This window comes from Cryptomeria japonica, chromosome 9 (assembly GCF_030272615.1).
Source record: "Cryptomeria japonica chromosome 9, Sugi_1.0, whole genome shotgun sequence".
Lineage (NCBI taxonomy): Eukaryota > Viridiplantae > Streptophyta > Pinopsida > Cupressales > Cupressaceae > Cryptomeria > Cryptomeria japonica.
Genome location: NC_081413.1, coordinates 276,561,392 through 276,587,725, shown reverse-complemented (window position 1 = coordinate 276,587,725; position 26,334 = coordinate 276,561,392). Strand labels below are relative to the sequence as shown.

General features: G+C 38.9%; 1 protein-coding gene across 1 annotated transcript in view; it reads right to left on the bottom strand.

Moving 5' to 3' along the window:
- Window positions 1-3,866: 3,866 nt before the first annotated feature.
- Window positions 3,867-26,334, bottom strand: part of LOC131033002 (putative ubiquitin-like-specific protease 1B) — a 158,279-nt gene continuing 135,811 nt past the window's right edge. The window contains exons 4-11 of the mRNA XM_059211139.1: window positions 7,302-7,381; window positions 7,092-7,185; window positions 6,841-6,939; window positions 6,588-6,677; window positions 6,371-6,502; window positions 6,148-6,251; window positions 5,023-5,095; window positions 3,867-4,889 (exon numbers count right to left, since the gene is read on the bottom strand). Coding sequence (XP_059067122.1) covers window positions 4,827-4,889; window positions 5,023-5,095; window positions 6,148-6,251; window positions 6,371-6,502; window positions 6,588-6,677; window positions 6,841-6,939; window positions 7,092-7,185; window positions 7,302-7,381 — 735 coding nt within the window. The 3' untranslated portion in view covers window positions 3,867-4,826. The remainder of the gene's footprint in view (window positions 4,890-5,022; window positions 5,096-6,147; window positions 6,252-6,370; window positions 6,503-6,587; window positions 6,678-6,840; window positions 6,940-7,091; window positions 7,186-7,301; window positions 7,382-26,334) is intronic.

Genomic DNA, 26,334 nt, shown 5'->3' with positions numbered 1-26,334 from the left:
CGCATTACTAAACAATGGCTATCTCTAGTTAGGCATGGATTATTAGATTTATGCAAAATATATAACAATTGAAACCATGTGGGATATTTTAATCAAGATATACATGAAGACCATATCCATTTAAACATGCACATAACTAGGTTCTACACATGCAAATGATTAGATAACAAAAATTGCAGAACTTTAAATGAGTCTACTTAATAATCTAGTAACATGCTATGTATTTTTTCATTCGAACTTGAAAGATGCTTTGCAATAGCATTGGAATGATTTATGACATTCTAGCTAACCAACTATTCAAGAACCCATCAAAACAAAACATAGAAAACTCCTGGGAACACTCAAACAATGTTGAATCTACTTAGTTACATTCGTTATTCAAGGTTGCAGTGACTCTACTACAAATCTCATACAAACCCTCAATACAATTTTCAAAATTATACCACCTAGAATTGGAAAATAAAAACCATGAGAATACTTGCAATATTTTTTGCTTATTAGCTTTGCAAAGGCTATTATCCAATCTTTCTTAAATTAAACTTTGAACATTTTTTATCCAACCAAGTGAAACCCTAACCCACGACATTGTAGTGGTGGCAAATCCACGACCTAAGATTAATCATGCCCAAAAGGGATGCCCAAGATGAAATACAGTTTAACACATTCATTCCTTGTAGCTAGGAAATCCTTCCTCATTGATGGCAGGCTGTGAGGTGACAAAGCACAATGTCATTACATTTTTGCACCCAAAACCCATTTGAAAAAGACACATTAATATTGGGTTCCCTATGAGTGTCAAGTTCCAAGAGAAACTTAAAAATTGGAACATTGGATGAGTCTCACGAGTTTCAAGTTCTAGGAGGTAACAAGAAATTGGCACTTGAACCTTGAAAATGTGGGATTTCTAGGTTCTGAACCTACACATAACTATCAAGGTCAAGCCTTTAGGTGAAAGGAATTAAGGAACCACATAAGATCATTGGGTCTCAAGAATGCGAAAGAAACTAGGGTTGGAACTTAAGAAAATTGGCGAGAGTTGAGCCTTAAGGCGAAATAGGATAAAGGAACCTTAGGTTTGACATTCTAATTGGAGTCCAACAAGAATTGTGGAGGTTGGTATTGGAATCAAAACCTAAAGGTTCCCAATTTCAACTAGGGGTCAAGGTCCAAAAGAGGGGGAATGAACACATGTCAAGGAGAAAAACCCTGAAGGAAACACGAATCTAGAACATAAAGTTCCATGTCCATGTCAATACTTGAGGTCCATTAGGGAACTAAGCAACACAAAAAACTCAAAAGAAGGGGAAGAGTATGGAGGAGAACACGGAGTTGGAACTTTAAGTCTTAAGTCCAATGAAAGGCTTGAGGTCTGCAAGGAAACAAAGGGCATGACTATGTGGGGATTAGGCGGCAAACTTGGAACCTTATGTTCCAAGTCCACAAAGAATCTCAAAGTCCAAAGGGAAAATAGAAGCAAATGGTAGTGATGGAGAGAAAAGTGAAGCAAGAACCCAATGTGTGAAGTGCAAACTTCCTATTAGGCCTCAAAGTCCAAAGGGAATCGACAGGCATGACCAAAAAGCAATGCTTTGCATGAGCATCCTTAGACAACTACTCAACATGAGGGACCCAACAAGATATTTCTCAAATTAGTTATCAACAGTGTGTGAGATAGGGTTAAATGCACAACTAATGAAGTAGAACAAAGCAAAGATGAGAGACATAAATATGAGGTGCCAACTTTCCACTCACTGAAACTCCTCCAATTGTTACCCCAATAAAAATCAATTTAATAGTTGCATGGAAGAAATTCCTAAAGAAGCTAAAAATACGAGGAATCCCTTGAAATTCAAGGGATTCCATGTTATTAACATTTACTCATGGAATATCACATAACTGATATGGCTAAAATTCAATCTTGTTATACGGGATCACCATTGTCAATAGGTTGAAATTTGATAATGTTCAATGATGTAAAATCTAATATAAATTTACTTGGTCCCATAGATTGATAGTCTTGTGGACATCATTAAAACTCATTCATTCAAAACTAGAACAAGCATCTAAAGGATGCCCACCTATAATCCATTCATCCAAACAAGTACCAAGAATAGATTGAAATAATTATTTCCTATATTAAGAAGTGTTGTCGTTGAAAATCATGAACATAGACTACAAGTAATCAACAAATTACTTCTTTGTTTTTAAGAATTGTATCCACCCTCAACAAATTACTTCTTTTTATTTTTATTTTAGAAATGCAAGCTCAACTTCCTTTTGTATCCACCCTTCTACTACATTTTCCTTGGACGATGCCCTCATTATCCCTCCTACTCGAGACCTAAGTTTCATGTGGAGAAAGATTCGGTAATATCACAATGCGGGGAACCAACTAGGGCCAATTTACGCTCATGGTCAAATGACTCAACCCCTAACAACTACAACCCATGAATGATGAAAATCACCCACATCCCCCTCATGGTTATGATTACTCTAACACAAAATTGCATATAAATGATTAAAAAGCAGGTCAAAGGTATTGGAGCATGGGATTAATGTTTCACTTTCAATCTAACGAAATACCCTTAAACCATGGGAGAAAAGAAATGTTTGTTTGTAGTGTGTTTTGTCATGAAAGAGAGTACTTTGTGAGAATCATGTTTGTGGTGGTCCAAAGCATGGCAAGGATGTATTTGAACAAAGGTGCCAGTCAAACAATAGGTCAGACATATTGGAGCATGGGATCAATGTGGCACTTTCTATCTAAGGAGATACCCTAAAACCATGGGAAAAAGGAAATGTTTGTTTGCAATGTGCTTCGTCGTGAAAGAGTGTAATTTTGTGAGAATCACGTTTGTGGTGCTCCAAAACATTTCAAGGATGTGTTGGAACAAAGGTGCAAGTGTTCAAGATGGCTAAAAATCAGTTGTAGTGAAATCACTGATTCCTATAGGGGTCAAATTTGAAACCACCACTATGTTAGAATTGGCAAAAAATTTCACCACCACGGCTGTTTTGAAACCACCTCCCTACAACAAGCGCTGGTTTCAATGCATTGCAGATAGTTGGAATTTTAAGTGTGTTTTTAATGCATTTTCACATTTGTCAAATGTTTAATCTGCTCTTTAGTACCAAGAAAGGTCGGAAGGAATCTATATATGCATTGTGAAAGACATTTGACGGGTTGGCGCTCTCGAAAAAATTCATGTTTTTGGTTTATACTGACTGTAAAAGAGCAGAGATACATGTTCCGATGGTGTAAAAGCATGTTGCAGGTGTGTGTGGGCTTGGTGTACATTAAGACAGCGGATTGTGTGATAGAAGCTTTGTATGCACTTGTATGAACTGAGAGAGGAATGAAAAGCTTTAAGTTTAGTCTCGCTCAACTTTTCTTCTTTTAAGTTGTATCCAGGGTATAGGGGCTGTTCCACTCATTGTCTTATGTTACTTTACACTTGAACCTCTATTATGCATTTTATATGATGTTGATGATCAAATGAACATGGTAGGCTATTATTATCTCTATAGGTTGTTAGGAAACAGTGTATTGGAGATGTGTTGCAGAGTTGACACTAGGACATCTGTATGTTGACTGCTAGGAGAGTAATTCCAATAATTTAAAGATCAATCAACAGGACCCAAACCACAAGGACAAGGGAATACACCCAGACTGCTATTCCAAAATACATCTTGGACATAATTTTGTCTATTCATCTTTACCTATGTATTTTCCTATGAACACCGCTTTGGTTAGTACTTCCAGTATTTTGCCCATTTTATATCTTTCATGAATTAAACACGTACACGAGAGAAATAATACACTGTATCCAACATAATTTACAAGAAAGCATACCTCATGAAGGGAGTGAGAACAAAAATCTTCCCTTTGTTTATTTCTGATATTGGGAATGAATAAGGTAGTTCAGATTGACAATAATTTTTCTCTTAAAGCAGAAAAAATTGACTGCAACTCTGTCGACTCTTCCAAAAACTTTCCCTCAGCAAATTAATATTTAAAGGCATTCCATTCATTACATTTGAAAGGAAACGACTGTCTGTTTTCTTTAGATCTCAAGAGATTATCTTGACAACTAGTTATAATCATAAAATGCCAAGATCTTGGTGGGCTGGAGACTGACATATAATCAAAGCTGGAGGACCAACATTGTGTCATCAAACATTGGTTCTTGTATGGCTCAGTTTGGCAAGCAGCTGATATTAAAACTTTTGCCAAAACATGACATGCTCTGAAGTCTGGAAAACTGTTTCATTACCAGTTATTATTGAGATATAATCAGTCGCAGATCACTACAAAGCTTTCATTGCTGACAAGAGCAAAAGGTATTTACGCAACATATACAAAAGTGTGGCTTTGCCCACCAAGAAAACCATTACATCACTGTTGGAGAACATATGTAATCATTGCCAGATCATATCTTTTCAGCTTGTCCTGAAGTTCACATATACATTTGTAATTAGTGAAAAATGTCTTATTAGAGCATGTAGTATACACAACCTTGGCTGAATTATAGGTCAACAAAAATTTTGTCTGCAAAGGCACAGTAGTCACTCTATTGTTGGTCTCAGAATATACTTTGCTGCCCTCTTGTGGAAATAAAGGATGTCCACCAGAAAAGGAGCATATGAAACATCTCAATATTTTTCTCAATCTGAGATCTGAAAGCATATTTTTATTGACTGGAAGAGACTGCTCTACCATTGACTTTTCAATTCATTCCAAAATATTTATCCAAGCACTAGGTCCAAAACATTTTTTGCATAATGAATTCCCTGCCAACAAGACTATATCTGAACAGGCACAGCAGTCACTCTGCTCTTAATCTCAGAATCTCTTTTGCTGTTCTCTCACGGAAATAAGGCATGTCTGCCTGAAAAAGAGTGAATGAAGCATAGTAAATTCATTCTAAACGATTTATCCAAGTGCAATGTCCTAGAAACTCTTTGCATAATACACTCAATTACAATGAAATATTTATTGAAATTTTGCAGTGAATGAGTTACCTGTGTGAAATTAAAGGGCATTCCACGAGTATGGAAATCAGCATACTTAATCAAGAACACTCCACAATCGTAGCTGTGAAAAAAAAACAGTATATCAGGTCCTGTCAGTGTTCCATTGACATAAACTGCTATTAGAGGGGTCCTGAGTTGTCGAAGTTGGTTGCAGCAGTATTATTTGTTCAACTTTATTTTTTACAAATATTGATTCACATTCCCAAAGCAACTTGGATCTAGACATTCTGAGAAATAACAATACTTGAAGTAGGCATTCGCATTTAGGTTAATCAAATAATATTGGAAGTGTTTATTTACTGGTGTGGTAATGCAACATGATTGTTGGAAACGGCAAAAAATTATTGAGAAGAAGATTATATGGGACAATACCCACAAATATTTGGAAGAATGCTGGGGATTACCTGAAATGGGACAGAAAAGCCTATCTTTAATGGGACAAGGTAGATGAGACGGCATATTCAGGTTAATCAAATACACTGCAGTTAACAGATTCAGAAATTTGATATGCTTTTAAACAGAAAATAATAAATAGGATGTAGACCTTTTAAAACAGCCAAGAGCTAAAATTCTATTAGATAATTCCGAAATATATTGTTCATGCTGCTTGAATCATCATGTTAGAACCATGAAGCTGCCTTTTTATAAAGGGTACTTCATAGTTTTCCAATCCTGAACCTAAATGATTGCCACATTAGACAGTTTTCTTGCAGTCAAATCACTCGTATTATTCATGCTGCTTGAATCATCATGTTAGAACCATGAGCATGAGGTTGTTGCCTTTTTATAAAGGGTAATTACCTAGTTTTCCAATCCTGAACCTAAATGATTGCCACCTTAGATGATTTTCTTGCAGCCAAATCACTCAACTTTTCATATTGCTTTCCTGTTATCATTATCCTCAGTAATAATGCCACCGAAAGAGGTTCATTTATTAATGTCTGCTCTGGGAAACGTTACATTATACATAAATCAAAGTATTAAACTTATATGTAGAAGACACATCAGTATTATTGAGACACTATATAAATAAACAGTGATCATACAAACCTCGAGGAATTAAAAAAGAACTCTATTATTATTATTTTGAATGTATTTTAACCGTTAACGTACATATTCCCTTGTTTAGGAAGGTTTTCCACATATTCCCGTTTCCATTTATCCACATCCAGATCTTTCCTACACTTATCCTCTGCTTCATCCTTTATATATTGCGCCTGAAATACAAAAGAATCAATTGTGAAATATTTACCAGTACACTCAACATGAATGATAGGATTAGCATTAAAACAATTTGAGGCACAATGCAAGAGTTGCCAAGGGAAGTTACACATGCCAGGATATTAAAGACAGAATCATCATGATTTCTTCCACTGAGTGAGTCAAAATACTGGAATTTTTTTTCTTTGATATTGATGATAGCCAAGCACCAATGTTGCTGATAAAACTTGTAGATAGGAACAAGAATCTGCATAACCAACATAAAGGGTCGTAACTCTAATTTCAATCTATGGCATTAAACTGTTTGAACAAGGGAAGAGCAAAGTAATTACAGAGTCACATTCCAGTAAGTTATAACCAATCTTCTGGTGCCTTGTCCATCTCTTTACGGCATTGTAATTGTAATTTCCCCTACCTGTAAGCTGACAGTTAAAAGCATTGCATTAAATCAGTACATAAAAAGACATTTGTGAAGGTTACATAAGTTCCCAGTATTACGTTGCAATATACAGCCTTACAAATCTAGTCATAAACACTTATCAATCTTAACTGCAAAGACTTCTACAAATCCAATTGAAAAAGAACCTTCACATAGAAGAAGGTATTAAAGAAGTGGCATTTTAAGAATTTTGTAGGCTCCCTTTTTTCCCTTTCCTTTAACAGCTCTAGATACAGGTTAATTACCTGGCAATAGAAAACACACATTTAACATTTTACCATAGAAATATTGCTTCCAAAAAACTCTCAGAGAAATTGAACTAATAGTATCCAACATCAAACAGCAACATAAACATTAATAATTAAAACAGAGATACCAATTATTCAAAATGACCTACATCATCGTTTAACTTTCCCTCTGATTTCAGACATTGAATGATTCCTCTGGTAATTTGAATGTTTGAGCTCTCATCCATCACCAGGACTTCTTTGCTATACAAATATATGTCAACGATAAAACCTTAGTCCATAGCTAACCTCCCTTTACATGCTAAAATTGCATGGTTATTGTCATCAGGTTTGTTGCAATAATGCAGAATTTATTGTACCTGTTAGATCCATGAAGAGCATTCTCAACAAGGGCCTTCTCTTTCTTAGTAAGTGCTAAAAAAACATTTTTGAATGCGTCCTGCGAAAATTAACCAAATAAACAAAAGTCATAAATGAATCATATTCATAGAGAAAGAAAAAATAATTTATAATTGTTGAAATCGCAAATGGCACATCCACATTTGACAACAAAACATTTTCCCTTGAACAGGTAGAATAGCTACAAAGAGCATGATACCATTGCCCAGGTTATCAAAGTTATAGGAGAAAATAGTTGTTACACAAAGTGTGATGAACAAAGCAACACTCAAGAATCACTCAATCAAAAGCATACCTCTCTTTATTAAAAAACGATTTCAACGTATTACAATACAAAATGAAATGTCCAAAACTTCAATTGAAATGCTAACTACCAGTTTTAGAGAAAACCAAAATAGAGAAAAAGGATGAGATTAAATCACTTCTGATGGCTGTGGAATTCTATACAAAAACCCATAGATGGACTACTCGCCAAAAACTTGGCGAGTAGCAAAAACTCGCTGAGTTTTTGGGCCAGGCGAGTAGATTTGACTTCTACTCGCCCCAAAAACTCGCCGAGTTTTTGGCGAAAACTCGGCTTGGCGAGTCCGAGTTAAAAACTCACCCGCCTGTTCCTCATAGCCGAAAACAGCAGAAAAACAATGCATTTTGTGTTTTTTGATTGGGTTTTGGGCTGAAAAGGGGGAAGTTGACTTGGAGTGACTTGCAAGGTGATTTGGAGTGATTTTTGAGTGATTCCAAGTGGATTTGAAGGGGATTTTCAAGAAAAATCAAATTCCCAGGTAAGTTTTTTTAATTTTTTTTCTATGCTTTTTTAAAACAATTTGTTTATTTTTTGTTGCATTTAGATGGATTAGAAATGATTCCTAGGTAGTCTAAATCCTTTCTAAGTTATTTGCACAAGATTTGACTTGATGGTGATTTTTGTTTAAGTGTTGTCTTGCATTCAAGGTTCTCAATTCCTCCAAATTAGATTAGAATTTTCTTTCAATGTTTGTTAGATTGAATGAAAGAATTGCTGAGTATATTTGTGTGGAATCTATTAATCCATACCACTAGCCTCTTGCTGATTGTAAGTATGTCGTGCGTGGACAATTGGAAATTTATGCAAGCTTAACTTCGATTATTATACGTCCATTGTTATGCATCAACTTGGATGGTCTCAATGTTTGATGGTAGTAATTTGAAAATCTATGAAATACACCTTATATGATTTTACTAAGCTCGTGTCAAAATCTATTCGACTTGATGGTGAGACCTACCTAGTTTGATTCCACTAAATTTGTTCATCATTTCCTACATTCCTAGGCTTAGCATAGAATTCTTGAACCCTATTCCCTTTTGTCTCCCTTTTTTTAAGAAAGTCTTGTTAGAATTAAGTTAAGAACTACATTGCCAAATCCTAAGTTATCAGCACACCCATTCCGCATCCATGATAAGCAAAATTGATTCAAACAATTGTGTAAGTCCCCAAGTGAAAACAGCAATTCACATCGACCATTGAGTTACCCACTCATCAAGACCTGACTGTAGAAACCTTGGAATCATTTTAGTTGATCTTACCCTTAGCATCTAAGGTGATTTTTTTCAAGAGAGGGTAAAGTACTTTGGTATTTTATTCTGATGCTTGCATGTGCATAAAACACACATCAACACACCCCTTGGCCCCAAGTGATTGGAACTCTTGTCCATCCAACATTGGGTGGGCTACATAGAAGGGGAACCCATATCTGCTCTCCCTATTGAGGTTCCTCTCTAATCCTTACATGATTGCTTGTAGGAGACTAAATTGAATAATCAATAATTATAAGAGTTTAGATAGATTAACCACTTCCAGTATAACTATATCAAAATACATGAGAGATTATATAACAAATAACATCATCACATTGCATACCACAAACTGATTAGAACACAAGATTTTTGTATTTTGAATGCTGCTGGTTTATACCAAAAACTGTTCTCCTTCGATGCCTGCACATAAACTTAATAATTTAAGCTGCTTATATAAGATCAGACTCTGCCCTTTTTTTGGCTCAATCTCTGATTTCAGATCAGATGCTATTTTCTATTCACTTTACTGATCCTTTCTGCCTTATATTGGTTTATTTCCTTATTTAAATCTGAATGCTTATTTTTATTCCTCTTTGCAAATTATCCTTGTCCTAGGTTTCCTAGATCATAACCTCCCTTTATATCTTCAACAATGGAGGGAAAGGTTACATCTTTCCCTAAAGTTCATGACCCTTGCAAGAGATGCATCTCTTCCCATCTAAGTGCTGCACTAATGATGACTAGTCAGCCCTTTTAACAATCGTAAATCCCTTAAAATGGTCGGCTCATCCCTTTTAATAAACTGTTAATAATTGAATTCTTTTATTTTTTGCCTATGGGTCGGCTATATTCATACCCTCTTGGTCGGCCCTCTTTTTCATTTTCTGATAATTAATTTCTTCTATATTTGGTTGGCCAAAACTTAGAACTATTATTTTTATCAAAGTTACCAGGTTCAGCACTCGCAGCCCGGATGCAGGTCTGGGTTCGAGATGGGTTTAATTCTGGGTTCACTGTGGGTTGGCATTAGCAAATATTAGGATATATTTTCACACAAAACATTTCTGGTGGGGATTTTTTACAAGTTTTATAAGCGAGGGAACACGTTTCTTCTGCCATCGATTCACGTAGCTCGTCCAATTGCCTGCTAGCGGCTAGAGCATTTCAGTTTTGGCGTGTGATGGGAGTCGGAGGAACGAGCCACACATTTCTGCAGCATATAACAGGAGGAGGGGCAAGCCACGAGCCACACATTCTTTGGCATGAATTTCTTTAGCAGAATTTCTTCAACCACAGGATCAGTTCTTAGTGCAGATTTCTTCAGCGAACTTTTTGCATTTTTTTTTGGAGGGACAAGCCACGAGCCACGCAATATTTGGCACGAATTTCTTTAGCAGAATTTCTTCAACCACGGGATCAGTTCTTTAGCACAGATTTCTTCAATGAATTTTTTGCATATTTACTTTGGTTCTTGTTTACCAGGTAGGCAGTTGGATAGAAATGGATAGTGTTGTGCATTGCACACGCTCCCTGTCGCCAACAGGGTCCCCCTTCCTGTTTTGGGCTTTTCGTCTTTGCCCTGCTGAGTTTCGCGCAGAGTGTCTCGCGTCTTTTCGAGTGAGTCCGCGATTGATCCGTAAAGTGACGATGTCAGAGAAATGAGCCGATGAATCCTCTGGACTAGTCTAGCTCTCGAGCGTGAGCGCCAAGAGTTTGTTCGAAGTTTTGAAAATCGCCTTGGGTAGGCGTAAGGTAGTAGGAATTGGCAAAGCCCGCCAAGCAAGAGCAGTGCGCCTAAAGGTCGCAGGAGGACCAAAGTCGTCGTTTCTTCGCATAAAGAGCTATGAAGCAGATTGCATAAGGTTTGTCGCCACGATGTTTATGAGATTTGAATGAGAAATGATTTTCGCCTGCTGATGAACGATTGAATTGCCTGGCCAAAATGCCTTAGAATTCTGAGGCCTCCGAAATCCAAATTTGTGGAATCTGGCAAAGAATTAGTTTGAGGTCCGACGTTTCATGCGAGTTTTCAAAATTGCCTAAGGGGCAAATTTCGGACCCAAAGGCCCAAAGGGGTTAAAATTTCACTAAGTTAAACTTGCCAAAATCGCCCAGGGGGCCGAATTTCGGACCTTGGGGCAAAAATTTCAAAGTCTGATGTTTCCCATTTGGTCCGAAAATAATGTAAAAAGCCTTTAAGTGTTGCAAAAGATGGTTCCAAGTCCGAAAATCGCTAAAAATGTCCAAATTCGGACCCCGGGATGAAGGCTGGAGGGTGTAAAATGCAAAGTATTCCCAAGCGGCCTCCAGGCCACGAAAACGCCTTAAAACCCCTATTTTCGGACCCTAGCTCCGAAATTTGAAAAATGACAAACGTAAAGGGTTACACGAGGATGGCTGAGGTCCGAAATTCGCCAAAAGTGCTTCCACCTCCGAAATTCGCCTTTAGTCTTCATTTTCGGACCCTGGGGGACAAATGGAGAGTGTGTAAAATTTGAAAAGGGACGCACTTGGTCCGAAGTTCGCCAAAAGTGCTTCCAGCTCCAAAAATCACTAAACAATCTCAAATTCGGACCCTAGGGACGAAAGTTGAGAGAGTAAAAAGCGTTAAATTTTGCGAAAGGACCCTTTAGGTCCGAAATCCGCCTTAGACATACATTTTCGGACCCTAGCTCCGAAATGTGAGATAATGGCAAAATCGCGAAAGATGCTTTAAGGTCCGAAAATCGTTTGAAATCTTAAAGTCCTCATTTTCGGACCTGGGAGCGAAAATTCGAAAGAGTGAAAGTGTTATAACTTGCAAGAGGGGGCCAAGGTCTGAAGTTTTATTTGCGAAATAGGGCGAATGCTCCGAAGTATTCCCAATCACGGAAAGAGTTTAAATTCATTCAAACCCTTCAAAGTTTTTGCTTGCAAAATGCTTGGATGCTCCGAAGATCGCAAAACGCCCCAAGGTCCGAAGTTCCGGGCGAGGCATTGAACTCCAGAAGTCGCGAAAATCACGAAGGATGGCATAGTTAAAAGGGTTGGCATAGCTTGCAAATTCATTCAAACACTCTGAAGTTTTACTTGCAAACATTGCGAGTCCTCCGAAGTTTTTTCCAAATCGCCAAAACCCTTCCTTTGGGTAGCGAAAGCATCTAACATAAATGGCGAGTATAGCGTCGAGCTCCGAAGTTCGAAGGAGCGAAGAGCTGCATATAGCGTTGAGGTCCGAAGATGGTGCGGACAGCAATATGGCACTTGGGATCCGAAGTTTTCATAGGCGTCGAGCTCCGAAATCATCGCGAAATACACTCCAAAACGGCCGAAGTTGCAGAAGGTTAAAGTCACGAAGTATACCTCAGGCACCAACCTCCGAAATTCGCCAGAAGCTTGCAAATTGTGAATTGTAAAACACGAAATTTGCGAAACTTGCAAAGAAGAAAACATAGCTTAAAATTTGCAAACTCTCCAGGGTTCGAAAATAAGAAGGTAAAACGCTGCATTAACTCCTCTCGATCATTTAAATTCAGATTGCCAATTACCCGGGGTAAAACCATTTAAAAATGATAAATTCTCTTTTGTCCAACAACCGCGAAAATTTAAATCAAAGAGATAACCATTGGAATTCAAAACTTTGCAAGATCGTCCATTCATTTCACGCAGCAAGGTCAGGTAATCTCTCGCCATCTGCTCCCATCAGGTAAGTACGCTTTGTCGCGTATGATCATCTGAAAATGCTTAAATCGAATAGACAAATGCGTGAAATTTGATCAAAATGCTTGAATTCCTGAAATCTGCATCTCTTTTTCATAGAACGTTGTTCAAAGCACTCGAAATTTAGAATTCACTCCTAAGGCTTCACCAGAAGTTGCATCTCTTTTCAAACTTAGGAAAATTTCCATGCTTTGCCTCTGTTGAAAATTAATCCAAAATCCAGAAATGATAAGTATAAATGCGCAATCAAAAATCTTCATGAATGCTGTGGTTAAAATTGATCAAGCCCTTTTTAGCTAGAAGCGTCGCCCCATGTCCAATCTAAATTTTAAATTAATCCCGACATGATGGAGCATTTTGGCTATCTAACCCGCATTACTTTTCTTATATCACCTCGTAATCCGCATCCGGCTGTGCAGGATAAATGCCTAAATCGGCGGTGGAATCATCAAAAACGCCCACTGCAGCCGAGACCTCACGAGCATCCAAATCAGATATCCCGCGTAAGGTTGAAAGGATGAAGTATCAATATCAGAGGGGAGGATTGAGGGAGTCGAAGGTTCAGAGTGTCTGGGACAACATTAGTGATACTAACCTTGGCCATATCGATATTCAGGACTTCAGGAATCGGGTCTTCTCACCCAACGCATATGGCAGGCCTAGGCAGATGGTTGAAAGTGGCATCGCCCAAGCGGCGGGTTTTCCTCCAGCGATACAGAACTATGAATTAGTAGTAGAGGCTGCCCGGCATTATGAACCGAATTCCAGACTAGTGCTCCTGGAGAATATGACTATCGCCGACTTCTCCCCTGAGGCCATTGGTGATGCATTTGACATCCCCTTTCCAAACAATCCCACAGCTACAACCATAGACGAAGCACAAGGGGCATATGATATGAATCCGGCCTGATGCAAGGCACTGATCAACGAAGAATGGTTCAAGGAGAAAAGGCCTTCAAGCGCCAGAATTGTGAAAAAGACCCCCAGGAGTGATTTTCATAATGAATATGGGGATATGGTCACCTACTCAGCCGAGTCATGGGACTTCCTAAGTCCAGCTACTTTGAAGAGTGGATGTTCTATTTTACAGAGCAGGTCTTCGCCGGAAAGTCTAAGTTTGACTGGGCCCAGATCATAAGCGATAACATCCACACTCAGCTGATTGAGCTCGAAACGAAGAAGTACTTCACCATGACCTCTTATTTGGTCTATATGTTCGCCAAGAACCAGCCACTGCCAGGATTGATAATGAAAGGTGAAATCAGGAATGGGCCCAGTCAGGTGAAAGTCTATGATTGTTACCCGTAGCTGCACTACCAAGATATAGCTCAGAGCGAAAAGAGCAGCTCAGCTTATGTAGTTGGCCAGTATGAGCGCATCAATGACACCTTCACAATGCGCCTGGTCAGGCTAATGCAGGGAGGCTTACACATAAGGCTCTCGGAGCAAGCTACTACTTTAGTACAGAGGTATGGAGCCTGGTTCATTCAGTTCCCAAGGTTTTCCTACATCCGAATAGCTAGCTTCGATGGTGCCCCTCTCCGACTTCCACGGTACCCAACCGACAAAGTGATTCTTATGGAGGTTGCAAGGCAGTCGCGCCCGACCAACATCTTACTCCGAGAAAGCAAGCAGGCTGGATTCACATTTCCTATGATCATAGGCAACCATGATGTCCACTTGAAGACCCCTACCCTAGCAGAGGAGTCCCTTGCAGAGCTGGCCTCTTATGGCCTACAGGACCATTTTCCAAGAAAATACTTCGATCATGATAATCTAGCAAAAAGAGCCTATGGTCGAAGGTACAGAGCAAAGGAGTTAGTTGAAGACTATTGGAAGAATTGCTCTGATGACTATGAGGTCAGGCAATGGGAATATTCTAGACTGAGTGTGCAGCAGATGCGACTCTTTGAATATCATCGGGTCCCAGATCAGCTCACAGACTCAGGGAATTGCCTCCAAGTCTGAGAATTTGAAGCAGTAAGGCATCTCTTGCTAGGCGTTGATTGGTCCTAGGACCCAATCACAGATTTCGAGGCAGCCATGGCAGCCCCAGCAAGGTACACAGATCAGTGGTTACATTAGCAAATCGAGAGGCTAATCCATGAGGGAGTCCAGTTCACTTACCATTTAATGGGCAGCCTCGATTCTCAGTCTTTAGAAGATGAAGGAACATCTAGTGCACCTCGGGAAGGAACTGAGAAACCAAAGAAAAGGAAGAAGGCTAAGGCTTGCAGAGGGACTTAGACGTCCAAAAGAACAAGAAGGGAGAAGATTCCTATAAAGAGACTAGAGGTCACGTCATCGTCAAAGGATCCCAGTTCGTCCGACGATGCTGTAGAATTGGATTGTATACCTGCTCCGCCTTCCCAGAGCGACATCGATGCATTTGAAGCCAATGATCCTCCTGCGCCTGATGTGCTAGACACTGAGCTAAGAGCCCTCGAGTTGACCGAACTGGGTAACCAAATAAAAGAAGGAGAAATTCCATCCACCCAGGGGGTCAAAGTGCATGAACCTACTCAACAGAGTCGTCACGAGTTGCTGCTCCACAATACAGCCATAGATGACTCCACCGTCGAAGGAGAACAAAGGGTAGATGAGACTCATGAGCTCGAAAGAGCTGAAGAACGACCTTCACATGAAGATGTCAGGCAGTTGTTCAGTGAAATAGGGGAGAATTCAGCTCCAAGCAAAGAGCTTCACACCTCTTTCTCTCCTCCGATGGCAGGGCAGCTGCGAATCTGTGGTCAGTGGGTTGAGAACGTTAGAGAACACAACGCTGACTTGACCTTATCATCAACCCAAACAGTGCCTCAAGAGTGGTTGATTGCTAGAGCCCAATGCAAGGCTGCCACCAAACCACCCATTGATCTAGAGGATATCTTCTCGTGTATAGATCAAGCAAAAGCTAAGGGGAAGAAAAAGCCCAGGGCATATTCTAGAGTGACCAAAGACGAGCAAAGGAACCACACTCTTCATATTGCCACCCTGCCTGTAGACAAGCCAGCAGATCAGATAACACTGGCAGATTATAGCATCACAACTGTCCCCATCGGACAAGCTACAAAAGAGCAAGAAAAAGAAGAATTTAAGGATTCAGTGCAGAATATACTTAGGCAGCTCAAAGAGATCACAGCGGAAAAGGACATGTATCGGGCCCATGCTGAGCAAGCCAAAGGATACATCGATCAACTCCTAAGGCCATTGCACAATCCCTTCGAATCCCATATTCCCCCGACAGCGTTGGCGCAAAGGACCACAACTGAATTTGAAGGAGTTCGAGACACCGCAAAAGCAGTCAAGGAATGGATGCAGGACATCAAGAAAAAGGGAGAGCAGATCCTTAAGGAAGTAAAAGAAATGGCCCTTCATCGAGAGCTCACTCTAGTTAAGTTATTGGAGGTAAAGAAGGAATCCCTTCACATACACGAAGTGGCAGCCACTACCCTTCCCCTCATGAGAGCTCTTTTCTGGACACATGCGCAAATTCCCACATTGTCCGCCATCCTAGATCCCCATAGCGTCAGTGCTCTTAAGGAGTGGTACTGGACCATCACCATGAAAAACGACACCAAAGAAATTATTGACAAAGAAAGTGATGCATGTGAAGCAATTCTGGGAAACATGCAAGAACTAGGTAAGACCATCCTCCGATCAATGGTTTCGGGATGGATAAACAACTTGTCCGATAATGCAATCTAGCCGGACTGGGAAGAAAGATTGGGGACGGATAAGATTTCCTATTCCACTAAGGACTTGAGTTTTGCTGGTCAGTTCCATTCAGACATATTATGCTTTGAGCGTAATCGCTCCAGCTGGAAGGACGATTTAAAGCACGTGGACCAGTATCTCGAGGGCATGCAATACAAAATTCGCCATCCGCCCATGCCTCCATTCAGTCTGCTCTTCCAGTTGTGTATCAAGTTCCAGGAATACGTTCGTGAAGAACGGGCAGCAGGTCGTGATTTATGGTGGGAATACTTGCATGGCGAGGATCAATTTCTAGAAAACGAGTGTGAGACCGAAATAGAGAAAATAATTTCTCAAAAGTGCTTTTTTCCCTCCAAATCTTAAAAGTGCACTTTTGCACAAAAAGGTGACAGTTGACTTTTGGTCAACAAATGTAAAGCTTTATTTGATGCACCTTTTTGGATTATTTCAAATTGTTGTAATTATCCCTTTTGGGTAGTTATTGCCCATTTTGGGGTGGTTGTTGATATTTGCATCCCATTTATGGGTATGGGCAGCCATGCTTTATGGATGAATCTGGGCCACTTGTTTAGATTAAATCTAGGCCATTCATCCTTTTTTAAGCCTATTTAAGGACTGGTTTTCCCTCTTTTTTGTAAGAAATTCTTGGATTGTTGCGAAAGCTCTGGAGAAATTTACAGGAATTAATGCAAAGAATTAAAACTGTTTTCAAGTTTCCTTGTGAGTGCATGGTCTCCTTCTTCACCTAATTTAGAAATCTTTCAGTTATGTCTATTTATTTTACATAGCATTTTTCAATCAAGCATCTGATAGAATCCTTGTAGTCCACACCATTAGGGAACGGCTGATTGCCTTTCTTTCCGCATGGTTAATCTGGAACTTTTCATGCTTAGTTCGGTTATCAAATACATACTATGAATGTAGAAGTTCTGAATTTGTACTTGATAATATGAAAATCTAGTTTCTCCTTTGAAGATTGCACTGGATTTATGCAAACTTTGTGTTTAAGTAGCTGGTGATGTTTAATCTAGTCTCCTGGAGGTGTCTGTCTGCTTGACTGAATTTGCTATCCTAGTTAGAATTTACAGTTCATGTCTCTCTCTCCCTCTCTATCCTTCCCTCCTTTTCTCCTTTTTTTTATTCAGAAAATCTGCAGTCTTATTGAAACAGTATCAAATTAACCGAAATCATCCGATAGAAAGATCGTAAAAGTTCCAAGGAACTTATCTATAAAGTGCTAGTTCAACGTAAGTCCCCCTTGTGTTTCCAGCATAAACACATCAAGCCACTGAAAATCCCGCAATCAAGACCTGACAAAAGAAACCTTGAGGTTGTCTCCTTTAATCAAACTTAGAAAACAGCATTAGAGACTTTCTTATCTCAAGAGAGAGTAGGATAATCAATTGGTTATTTTATTCTGCATTGGCTGTATGGAGTTTGCAGCAATGCGATTTCAGACATGTCAACAGATAGCCCGCAATAAACTAGGTATTATGTTCATGAATTTTCAGCTATACAAGAGCAGAATGCAGGGCAGAAATTGGGTTGCCATTTACTATCCATTTCTATCCATTTTTTGTGTATTTACTTTGGTTCTTGTTCTCTTATTTTGTGCGTATTTAAATTTAAAGTTATTTATTTTTTAAATTAACATTTAATAGATTTAAATGTAATGTTCTTTATTTTTTAATTACTAAATTATCATTTGATAGATTCAAATTTAATATTATTTATTTAATTATTAAATTATTTGTATTAATATAAGATATAATATTTAACATATATAACTGATCAAATAATAATAATAATATTTAACATATACATATATATTTTAAATGTTTTTTGTACTAACGAACCCAAATCCATTTTCAAAATTTTGTCAAACTGGCAAACTGGGTCCTTGAACATGAACCCTAACCAGCAACTTAGATTTTTATATTTCAATGCCTAGGTTTTACTTATTAATGCTGCGATTTTGTTTTGCAATGTGCTCAGTAATTAATGCTACGATCTGTTTTGTAATGCAATGTTCTCGGTGAGGGCATGACATTCAATGAATAAGTTAATGTCTTCATCAAGTATTCAGAATTGACTGTTTGCTGCTATTAAAGCTGGAAAAAGTGAAAAAAATTGGACGAGATTCCTTGGCAATCTTACAATCATTCAACTCTTTCGCAGTGTGGCTTTGTTGGGAACATTCCATAGTTGGTGGTAACCATTTCATTAACCAAAAATATTCCTTATGGCAGTATTTGATTATCCTTCCTGGGGGACAATAGTTATCATCCAAGAAGGTTGTACGGTTGTTCTCTTCCTAAGTTTGTAGAAGGATCTGTAACGTGCTCTTCGCAGAGAATATAAAAAGTACTTAAATTTCTAAAAAGAGGTTCAAGGAGAAAAAAGGGACCGATTAGAAAGACGGGAAATAATAATTATTCCCTAATGTGAGGGAATTGGTTGGAGAGAGCAGGGAATGCATCTTTGTTTGTTTGAGAGGGAAGGGGAAACTCTAGCACAAGAAGATAAACAAATTGAAGAAAGGGATTGTAACTGTCTATAACAAAGTACTAAAATGAGTTGTCAACCCCATAGTTCAAGGGAGTATTGTAATGAGAAAATGGCTATTTGTGATGCCTTGTTATAAGTGAGTGAGAAAAGAAGACTGCAAGAGGTGTTGTGTCGTGCATTCTGCACACACTCCCCTGCTGCAGGGGACCCCCCCGTTTTTTTTTTTTAGTCTACCCTTGTAATAGAGAGGGAGATAGGGAGTCTCCATGAACAAGGCCATTGCTAATCATCTTCCTTGTTGGGCCCAATATGAACTTCGAAATCGCAGGAAAGAAGGGAGTTCGAACTTTCCTCGCCTCCATCCATAGCCGTCAAAATCCCTAAGCACTGAAAGGGCAAAGTCACAATGCATTCGCATATGGTTAAGGTGCAAATAAAAGGGTTCTTCAAACTCTTTCATCGCCCCTTCATCCCAATATTAAACTCGTGCATTTCTCCCGAAAGGACTGAAGGGGGCGTTCAAGGCTTTGAAATGAAATCGCATAGTTTTTTCATAAAACCCGAGTTTTCAAAGCAAGTAATAAAAAGTTCGGCCATTTTATTGATTTCGCAAGGAGGTGAAATCGCACATTTCTATCATAAAATCCAAAAATCAGTAAAGTGAAGGGCAAAATGAAAAACTCGACACTTTTCTAAATTTCGCAGAAATAGAATCAAAAGTAAAAACAAAAAGTTCGTTCAATGTATCCAGAATTCCCGAATTTCACTGAGCAAAGAAGGCGAGTAAGAAGTTCAGCATTTTTTAAAATTTTATTTTGGCAAAAATGCCTTCAGGAGAATCGCGCAAAACTCCCAAAAGGGCCAAAGCAAAAGGTAAAATTGTCCAAACCCTCTCAGAAAGCCGAGTTTGCAAACAACACAAAAGGGGAGGCGTTTGAACTAAATTGACTTCTTCCCCCCCAAAGTCGCACATTTTCTTCAGTGATCTTGAGTTTTAGCATAAGGCAAGATCAATGTTGCTGAAACAGAAGTCACGCGATTTGTCCTAAAGGCCCAATTTTCATTTAAACCAAAGGGGGGCGTTATAAAGTTTAAAAATATTGCAAACCTAAAGTCCACCTATTTCCTTCAAGTTCGCACATTTTCATTAAAATGGCCGAATTTCATCAAGCAAAGGGGCATAAGAAAAGGTTCGACTTTTTGCAAGAAAATAAAGCAAAGTTCGCTTATAGCCGAAATTTTCCCTCATTAGGCAGACTAAGGAAAACATTAAGTAAAAAGGGAACTTTCTCACATTTGGCCTCAAAAGCATAACTTTTCCCTTTTAGGTGACACAATTTTAAGTTGAAAATGAAAAGAGGTACAACGATTCGAATTGTTTTAAAAGAAAGGACCTTTCATTTTTGAAGCCCAACATTGCCTTGAAAATATTCGATATTTGTCAATATTATTTTAATTTTTTTCAAAGCGACTGATTCAATTTGAATTCACTTGTGTAGATTGACACTGCTAGAAAAAGGCGAGGGGAAACCTAAAGCTCAAATTGAAGATAGGATCGCAATCGAGGTCGGGAAGCAAAGATGTAGCGCGCAATACCAAAACAACACTCCCAAAGCACTGCCAATGAAGAGTGCACTGCAGAGCATAAAACGAAGCACAAAAAACACACCACCACCAGACAACAAGTTGGAGCCCGCCAACAAGAATGAAGACAAAAGAACACGCAAAATGCCACAAGTGTATGCATTCTTAGAAATACACAGCTGGAATTTATTCCAAAAAATCAGTTTGTAAAACTGAATTGTTATAATGTAAAAGGATTGCCTGTGGGCCCTGTTTAATGTATTTAAAGCAAGGGGGTACACAGGTCAGTTATTCCTTAACTACCTAATAGACTGAATTGATGACAAACAGTGGTCAGTAGTTGGGGAAGTGGTTGGGTGTGTAGCTGAAAGTTAATAGGTATGGGGGTGCATACCTCCTAGGTATGGCCTCCTTGTCTCCATAAAGCTGCCAAGCTTCTAGAGGGCTGATCAAAGCCATCAGATGCAATCAATCCTGGCCCTTGATCTAAAATTGTAAAATCATAAAAGGCAAAGGCCTTTCTCTTGTAAAGGGTTAGACAACTAGACATTAGAGGGTTAGATTTCAATAGTTAGATCTTAGCAGTTAGCAGAGTAGAATAGAATAGAGTTGTTGTAAGAAATTGTTGTAATGGCAGCTGAAGCAAATATATGAACATTGAAATATGGTGTTTGTTGTCTTTGTTTTTTTTTGTTTGCATGGTTTCCTTTCAGTTGGTTAATTAGAGTTCAATGGTTTTAATGGCAAAATGTGGGGGGTATTTGATGCATTTCAAGTTCATACCATTGGGGACCCACTGATTGTAGGTCACCGTGCGTGGTTAGTCTGAACCAAAAACTATGCCTAGTTCAACTGTGAGTATTTGTCTCAGGCTGCGCCAAAATTGGGTGTCTGGATGAATCCCCATAGTCTGAAAATCCATTTATCCTTTGGAGCTTGCACCGTTCTTGTCGAGTTGTGAGGGTGTCTCTGGCAAAACAAGAATTGATTTATCGAAATCTGTCTACCCGCTGCATTAACTGTTATTGTCACTGTCCTTAGGTCTCCTAAACCCTTCTCTTTTGCTTTTATTTCCTAGTCTGAGAATCGCAGCATCGTTGGATGTAGACCAACTTGTTGTAAACATAAGTCCCTTGTGTTACAAGCAAAACACATCAATCGCTGAGCTATCCCGTAGTTAGGACATAACATTTGGAACCTTGAGGTTGCCCTCTTTGATCATCTAAAACAACATTAGGGATTCCTTATGCAAGAGAAGATAGGATACCCAGCATTCTATTATGCGTTGATCGGAGAGAGTTGGTAGTATGACTTTAGCCAAATCAACATGTTGGAGCATTGTCTTTTGAATTAAAAAAACTATAATGAGCTACAAGAAGCAATAAAATTGTGTTTTTGCATTTGAATTCTTGCATTTTGCAAGCGTTTATTTGAGTGTTCAAGGTTACATGCTTAGTCACAGTGTTTGCTGAATTTCAAGGATTGTTGCCGGGAATAATCATTATGTTATGTTGTCACATTATGTTTATGTTGTCGTCGGTAATAATGAGCTACGACAATCAGTTAGTTAGTCGTCCCGAAGGGCAGTTGGACACGACGGTTGGTTGCACCCCTTCGGGTATTATATATTGCATACCGTTCCTTCTTAGTATCATCATGATAGTCGTGTCTGGGTTTAATGTTACAAACACTTGATGTACATGGACTGTTGAATTAATACAAAGACTGGTTATTTAATATATTTCCATTATGTTCTGTGCATTTACTTTCTGCACTTAATCGTTTACCCGTATGTGGCAAACAAGGATGAAATTCGAGTTACGGCAAACTTCAAACTTTTAAATAAAATTCATTAAAATTCGCCTTGAGATTCGTATAGGAAAACTCAGATATATTTTTTATTAAAATATATTTTCAAAAATCATTTCTTGGTGTTTTCAGAGAGCGTATTGTAGATTTTCAATTTATTTTTCATATAAAACACTACAAATTTGCAATAGAAGAAAACTTGAAAGTGTGAAGGGCTTTGATCAAAATTGCATTGTTTTTTAATTCATTCCATATGATTTATAAGAATGCTAAGAGTGGAACACCATTCGCTAGGCTTTAAGTCCTATGTCATACCAAGCATATGACACCCCCCTAGATGTCACAACCATAGATGGACTACTCGCCGAAAACTCGCCAAGTTTTTGGGCCAGGCGAGTAGATTTGACTTCTACTCGCTCCAAAAACTCGGCAAGTCCGAGTTAAAAACTCGCCTGCCTGTTCCTCATAGCCGAAAACGGCAGAAAAACAATGCATTTTGTGTTTTTTGATTAGGTTTTGGGCTGAGATGGGGGAAGTTGACTTGGAGTGACTTGCAAGGTGATTTGGAGTGATTTTTGAGTGATTCCAAGTGGATTTGAAGGGGATTTTCAAGAAAAATCAGATTCCCAGGTTAGTTTTTTTATTTTTTTTCTATGTTTTTTTAAAACAATTTGTTTATTTTTTGTTGCATTTAGATGGATTAGAAATGATTCCTAGGTGGTCTAAATCCTTTCTAAGTTATTTGCACAAGATTTGACAAGTTTTGTTGAATTTTTCACAATTTTTTTGAAAAATCTAGTTTTCAAAAAAAAATTCAAACCCTAATATTTTTTTTTTTTAAACTTTGGATGATGTCTAAATTTATTTAAACTAATGTAGATAGTTTGCTAAATTATTTAACTAAAATGTTAATTTTGTTTTTCACTTTGTATGTGTAGGTTAAGTAAGCATTAATCATGGCAAGGGAGCAATGGCCACTAGATCCATGCCCATCTAGATATATAGGCACCCGTCCTAGAGGTGCTAGAGATGGGGCATGGAGGTATGCCTATGAGGGACCCGATCATGGGTCAGTTATATGCATAAAGTGAGAAAATACTTCATGGAGGCATCAACCGGCTCAAATACCACCTTGCAGGAATAGATAGGCATGATGCTAGAGCATGCCCTAGGACCAATGAAGAAATAAAAAAACAAATGAATGCCCTACTTGCAGTTGGGGAAGAGAAGAAATTGCAAAGGGAGAGTGCAAAGCTAGCCATGAGATCAGCCATAGCTGAATCTCAAGGTGTTTCTGTTGACATTGAAGAGGAACAAGAAGCACTTGAGGGCATAGTGGGCTCTCAGTGTGGCCCACGTATCCGCAAACCCACCACCACCTCGCCCATCACTTTTGCTTCCTCTAGTAGAGTACCTGACACTGTTCCACTTCCATCATCACGATCAGAGTCCATAGGTGATTATTTTGTGCCCAGGAACACACCTGGAGCACAACCATCATTAGAGGCCACTGGATGGAATAAGGAGGTACATGAGAAAACCGACATTGCAGCAACTGATTTTTGGTACTTCAACAAGATTCCATTCAATGTGGCGGACAATCCTTATTGGCTGAATTTGGTGACTGCTATGACAGTTTCAGAAAAGGGGTACAAGGCCCCCTTCTCGCAAGGATTTGAGTGGGAGGTTAGTAAATTACTACATAGTCCACTTGATTTTATTTTTAATTATTTTTTAGATTTCTTGTTTATTAAATCAAAATTGTGTACTAAGACCTAATTTCACTTTGCTCTTACAGGTTGCTCACAAATACAGTTGCTAGGGCAAGAGAAGTGATGGAGGATCAAAAAATTGAATGGGCAAATTATGGCTGCACCATTCTTTCTGATGGGTGGACAAATGGCAAGAACCGTACCATCATCAATTTTTTGGTTGCTTGCAAGGACAATGTAGTGTTCTTGAAATCTGTTGATGCCTCCAGCAAGGTGAAAAATGCAGAAACATTGGCTGGAATGTTGGAGCATGTCGTCATGGAGGTGGGGGTAGAGAATGTGGTGCAAATCATCACAGATAATGCAGCAAAATATGTGTCAGCAGGTAGAATCCTTTTAAATTATCATCTTTAGGCATTAGCAATATTTTCATTTGTTGTGGCTTTGTTTTACTTGGTTGCATATTTCTTAAGAATAAATTCTTCTTTTGCAGGAAGAATGTCCTTGACCTTCTTTTGGAGGACATAGGAAAACTTGAGTGGGTGACTCCAGTTGTGGAAGATGTAAGGAGGATCACCAAATATATTTACAATCACCCTTGGGTCCTAAATTTGATCAGACAACACACCCAAGGGAAAGATTTGGTGAGAGTTGGTGTCACAAGGTTTGCAACGATTTTCTTGACGTTGCAAAGCCTTCTTGCTGCATTGACTTCTTTGAAACAAATGTTTGTGAGTGGAGAATGGCTTAACTCACCTTATTCAAAGAAGCCCGAAGGAGAGGCTGTCGCATGCATAGTCTTCGACAGCCAATTTGCACAAAGGGCTGTAGAGATTGTGAAGGTTGTTACTTCAAAACTTTAATTTTTTAATTTTAATTATTCTTGATTCAAGTCTCTCATTACTAATTTGTAACTTCATTATTTAATCTTTTTGTAGTTTGTATTTTTCAATTGTAGCCGTAGGTGTCAGAGCCCTTGGTTCGAGTTCTTCGCTTGGTGGATGGGGATAAAACCCCAATGGGATATCTTTATGAGGCCATGGATAGGGCCAAGGAGTCTATAAAAAATTACAAGGGGGATAGACTCAAATTTGATCCCATTTGGGAAATTGTTGATAGGAGGTGGAACAATCAGCTCCACCAACCCGTTCATGTAGCAAGGTACTTCCTCAACCCTCGTTTTAGGTTCAGGGGTTCTTACTCAGATCCGAATGGAGAGGTCATGGAGGGCCTCGATACATGCATTGAGAGGATGGTACCCGATGTTGAGGAGAGAGACCTCATTGTGAGTGAGCTCCAAAATTATGAGGAAGGAAGGGGTAACCTATTCTCTTCAGAGCTGGCTGGGAGAGGAAGAACCACTCAAACCCTAGGTATAACATTTTCCATTTGGATTTTGGGATCTAAAATGATTGATAAATTATGTTTTCTCTTTTCTCTTTGCTTTCTAACTTTTCCATTTTATTTATTTTGCAGATGCTTGGTGGCAAAATTGGGGTGGAAACACCCCACATCTCAAAACATTTGCCCTTAGAGTCTTATGTCAACCTTGCATTTCATCCAATTGTGAGCGCAATTGGAGCTTGTTTGAAGCAATCCACACAAAGAAGAGGTGCAAGTTAGCGCAGAAACAGCTCAATGACCTTGTCTTCGTGCAATATAATCTTCGATTACGCGTAAGGAAGGTAGAGGAACTAGAAGGTGGTCCAATTGACTTGGATGATATAGATCCTTACAATGATTGGACATCACAGGAGCAGCCTCCATTGTTTTCTGACACTGACATCACTGATTTGGAGAGGCGGGCTATGGAGGAGGAGGGGGGTGGATTTGGTTTCACGCTGGATGACATTGAGGAGGAAGAGGATGAGGATGAGGATTCATTGCCAGTGCCAGAAGCAGGTGGAGACATAGCTTCATCCAGGATGGAGGATGAGCCAGCCATACCGAGCGAGGAGGCATAGTCATGCCCACAGCAGACTTATAGGACTAGACCTTTTAGTTCTACCTCTCCCCAAGTTTTTGCTAGAGCTGGGAAGAGGAAGTTGTAATTGTAATTTGTAATGATGTATTTACTTTTGGTTTTACAAAAACTATTTACTATATTGCTTTCAGGCTTCCAGCCATCAGCATTCCTCATGAGGATGCGATTTTGTAGACACTTTGCATTTAAATATATCTAGAATCAGCTTGTTTCTTTTGTGTTATCATTTATTGACTCATTGGATGCATCTTCTCATTAAATTTTGCAAAAAAAATGCATTTTTTATTAAATTTAAGCGTGTTTTTAAGTTGCCGAGTTTTTCCGAGTTTTTCTCGAGTTTTTTTTTTCCTAGAGGCTTGGCGAGTCAAATCGAGTCGCGAGTAGTCCAACTATGCAAAAACCCATAACCAATTCACCAAACAACCACCC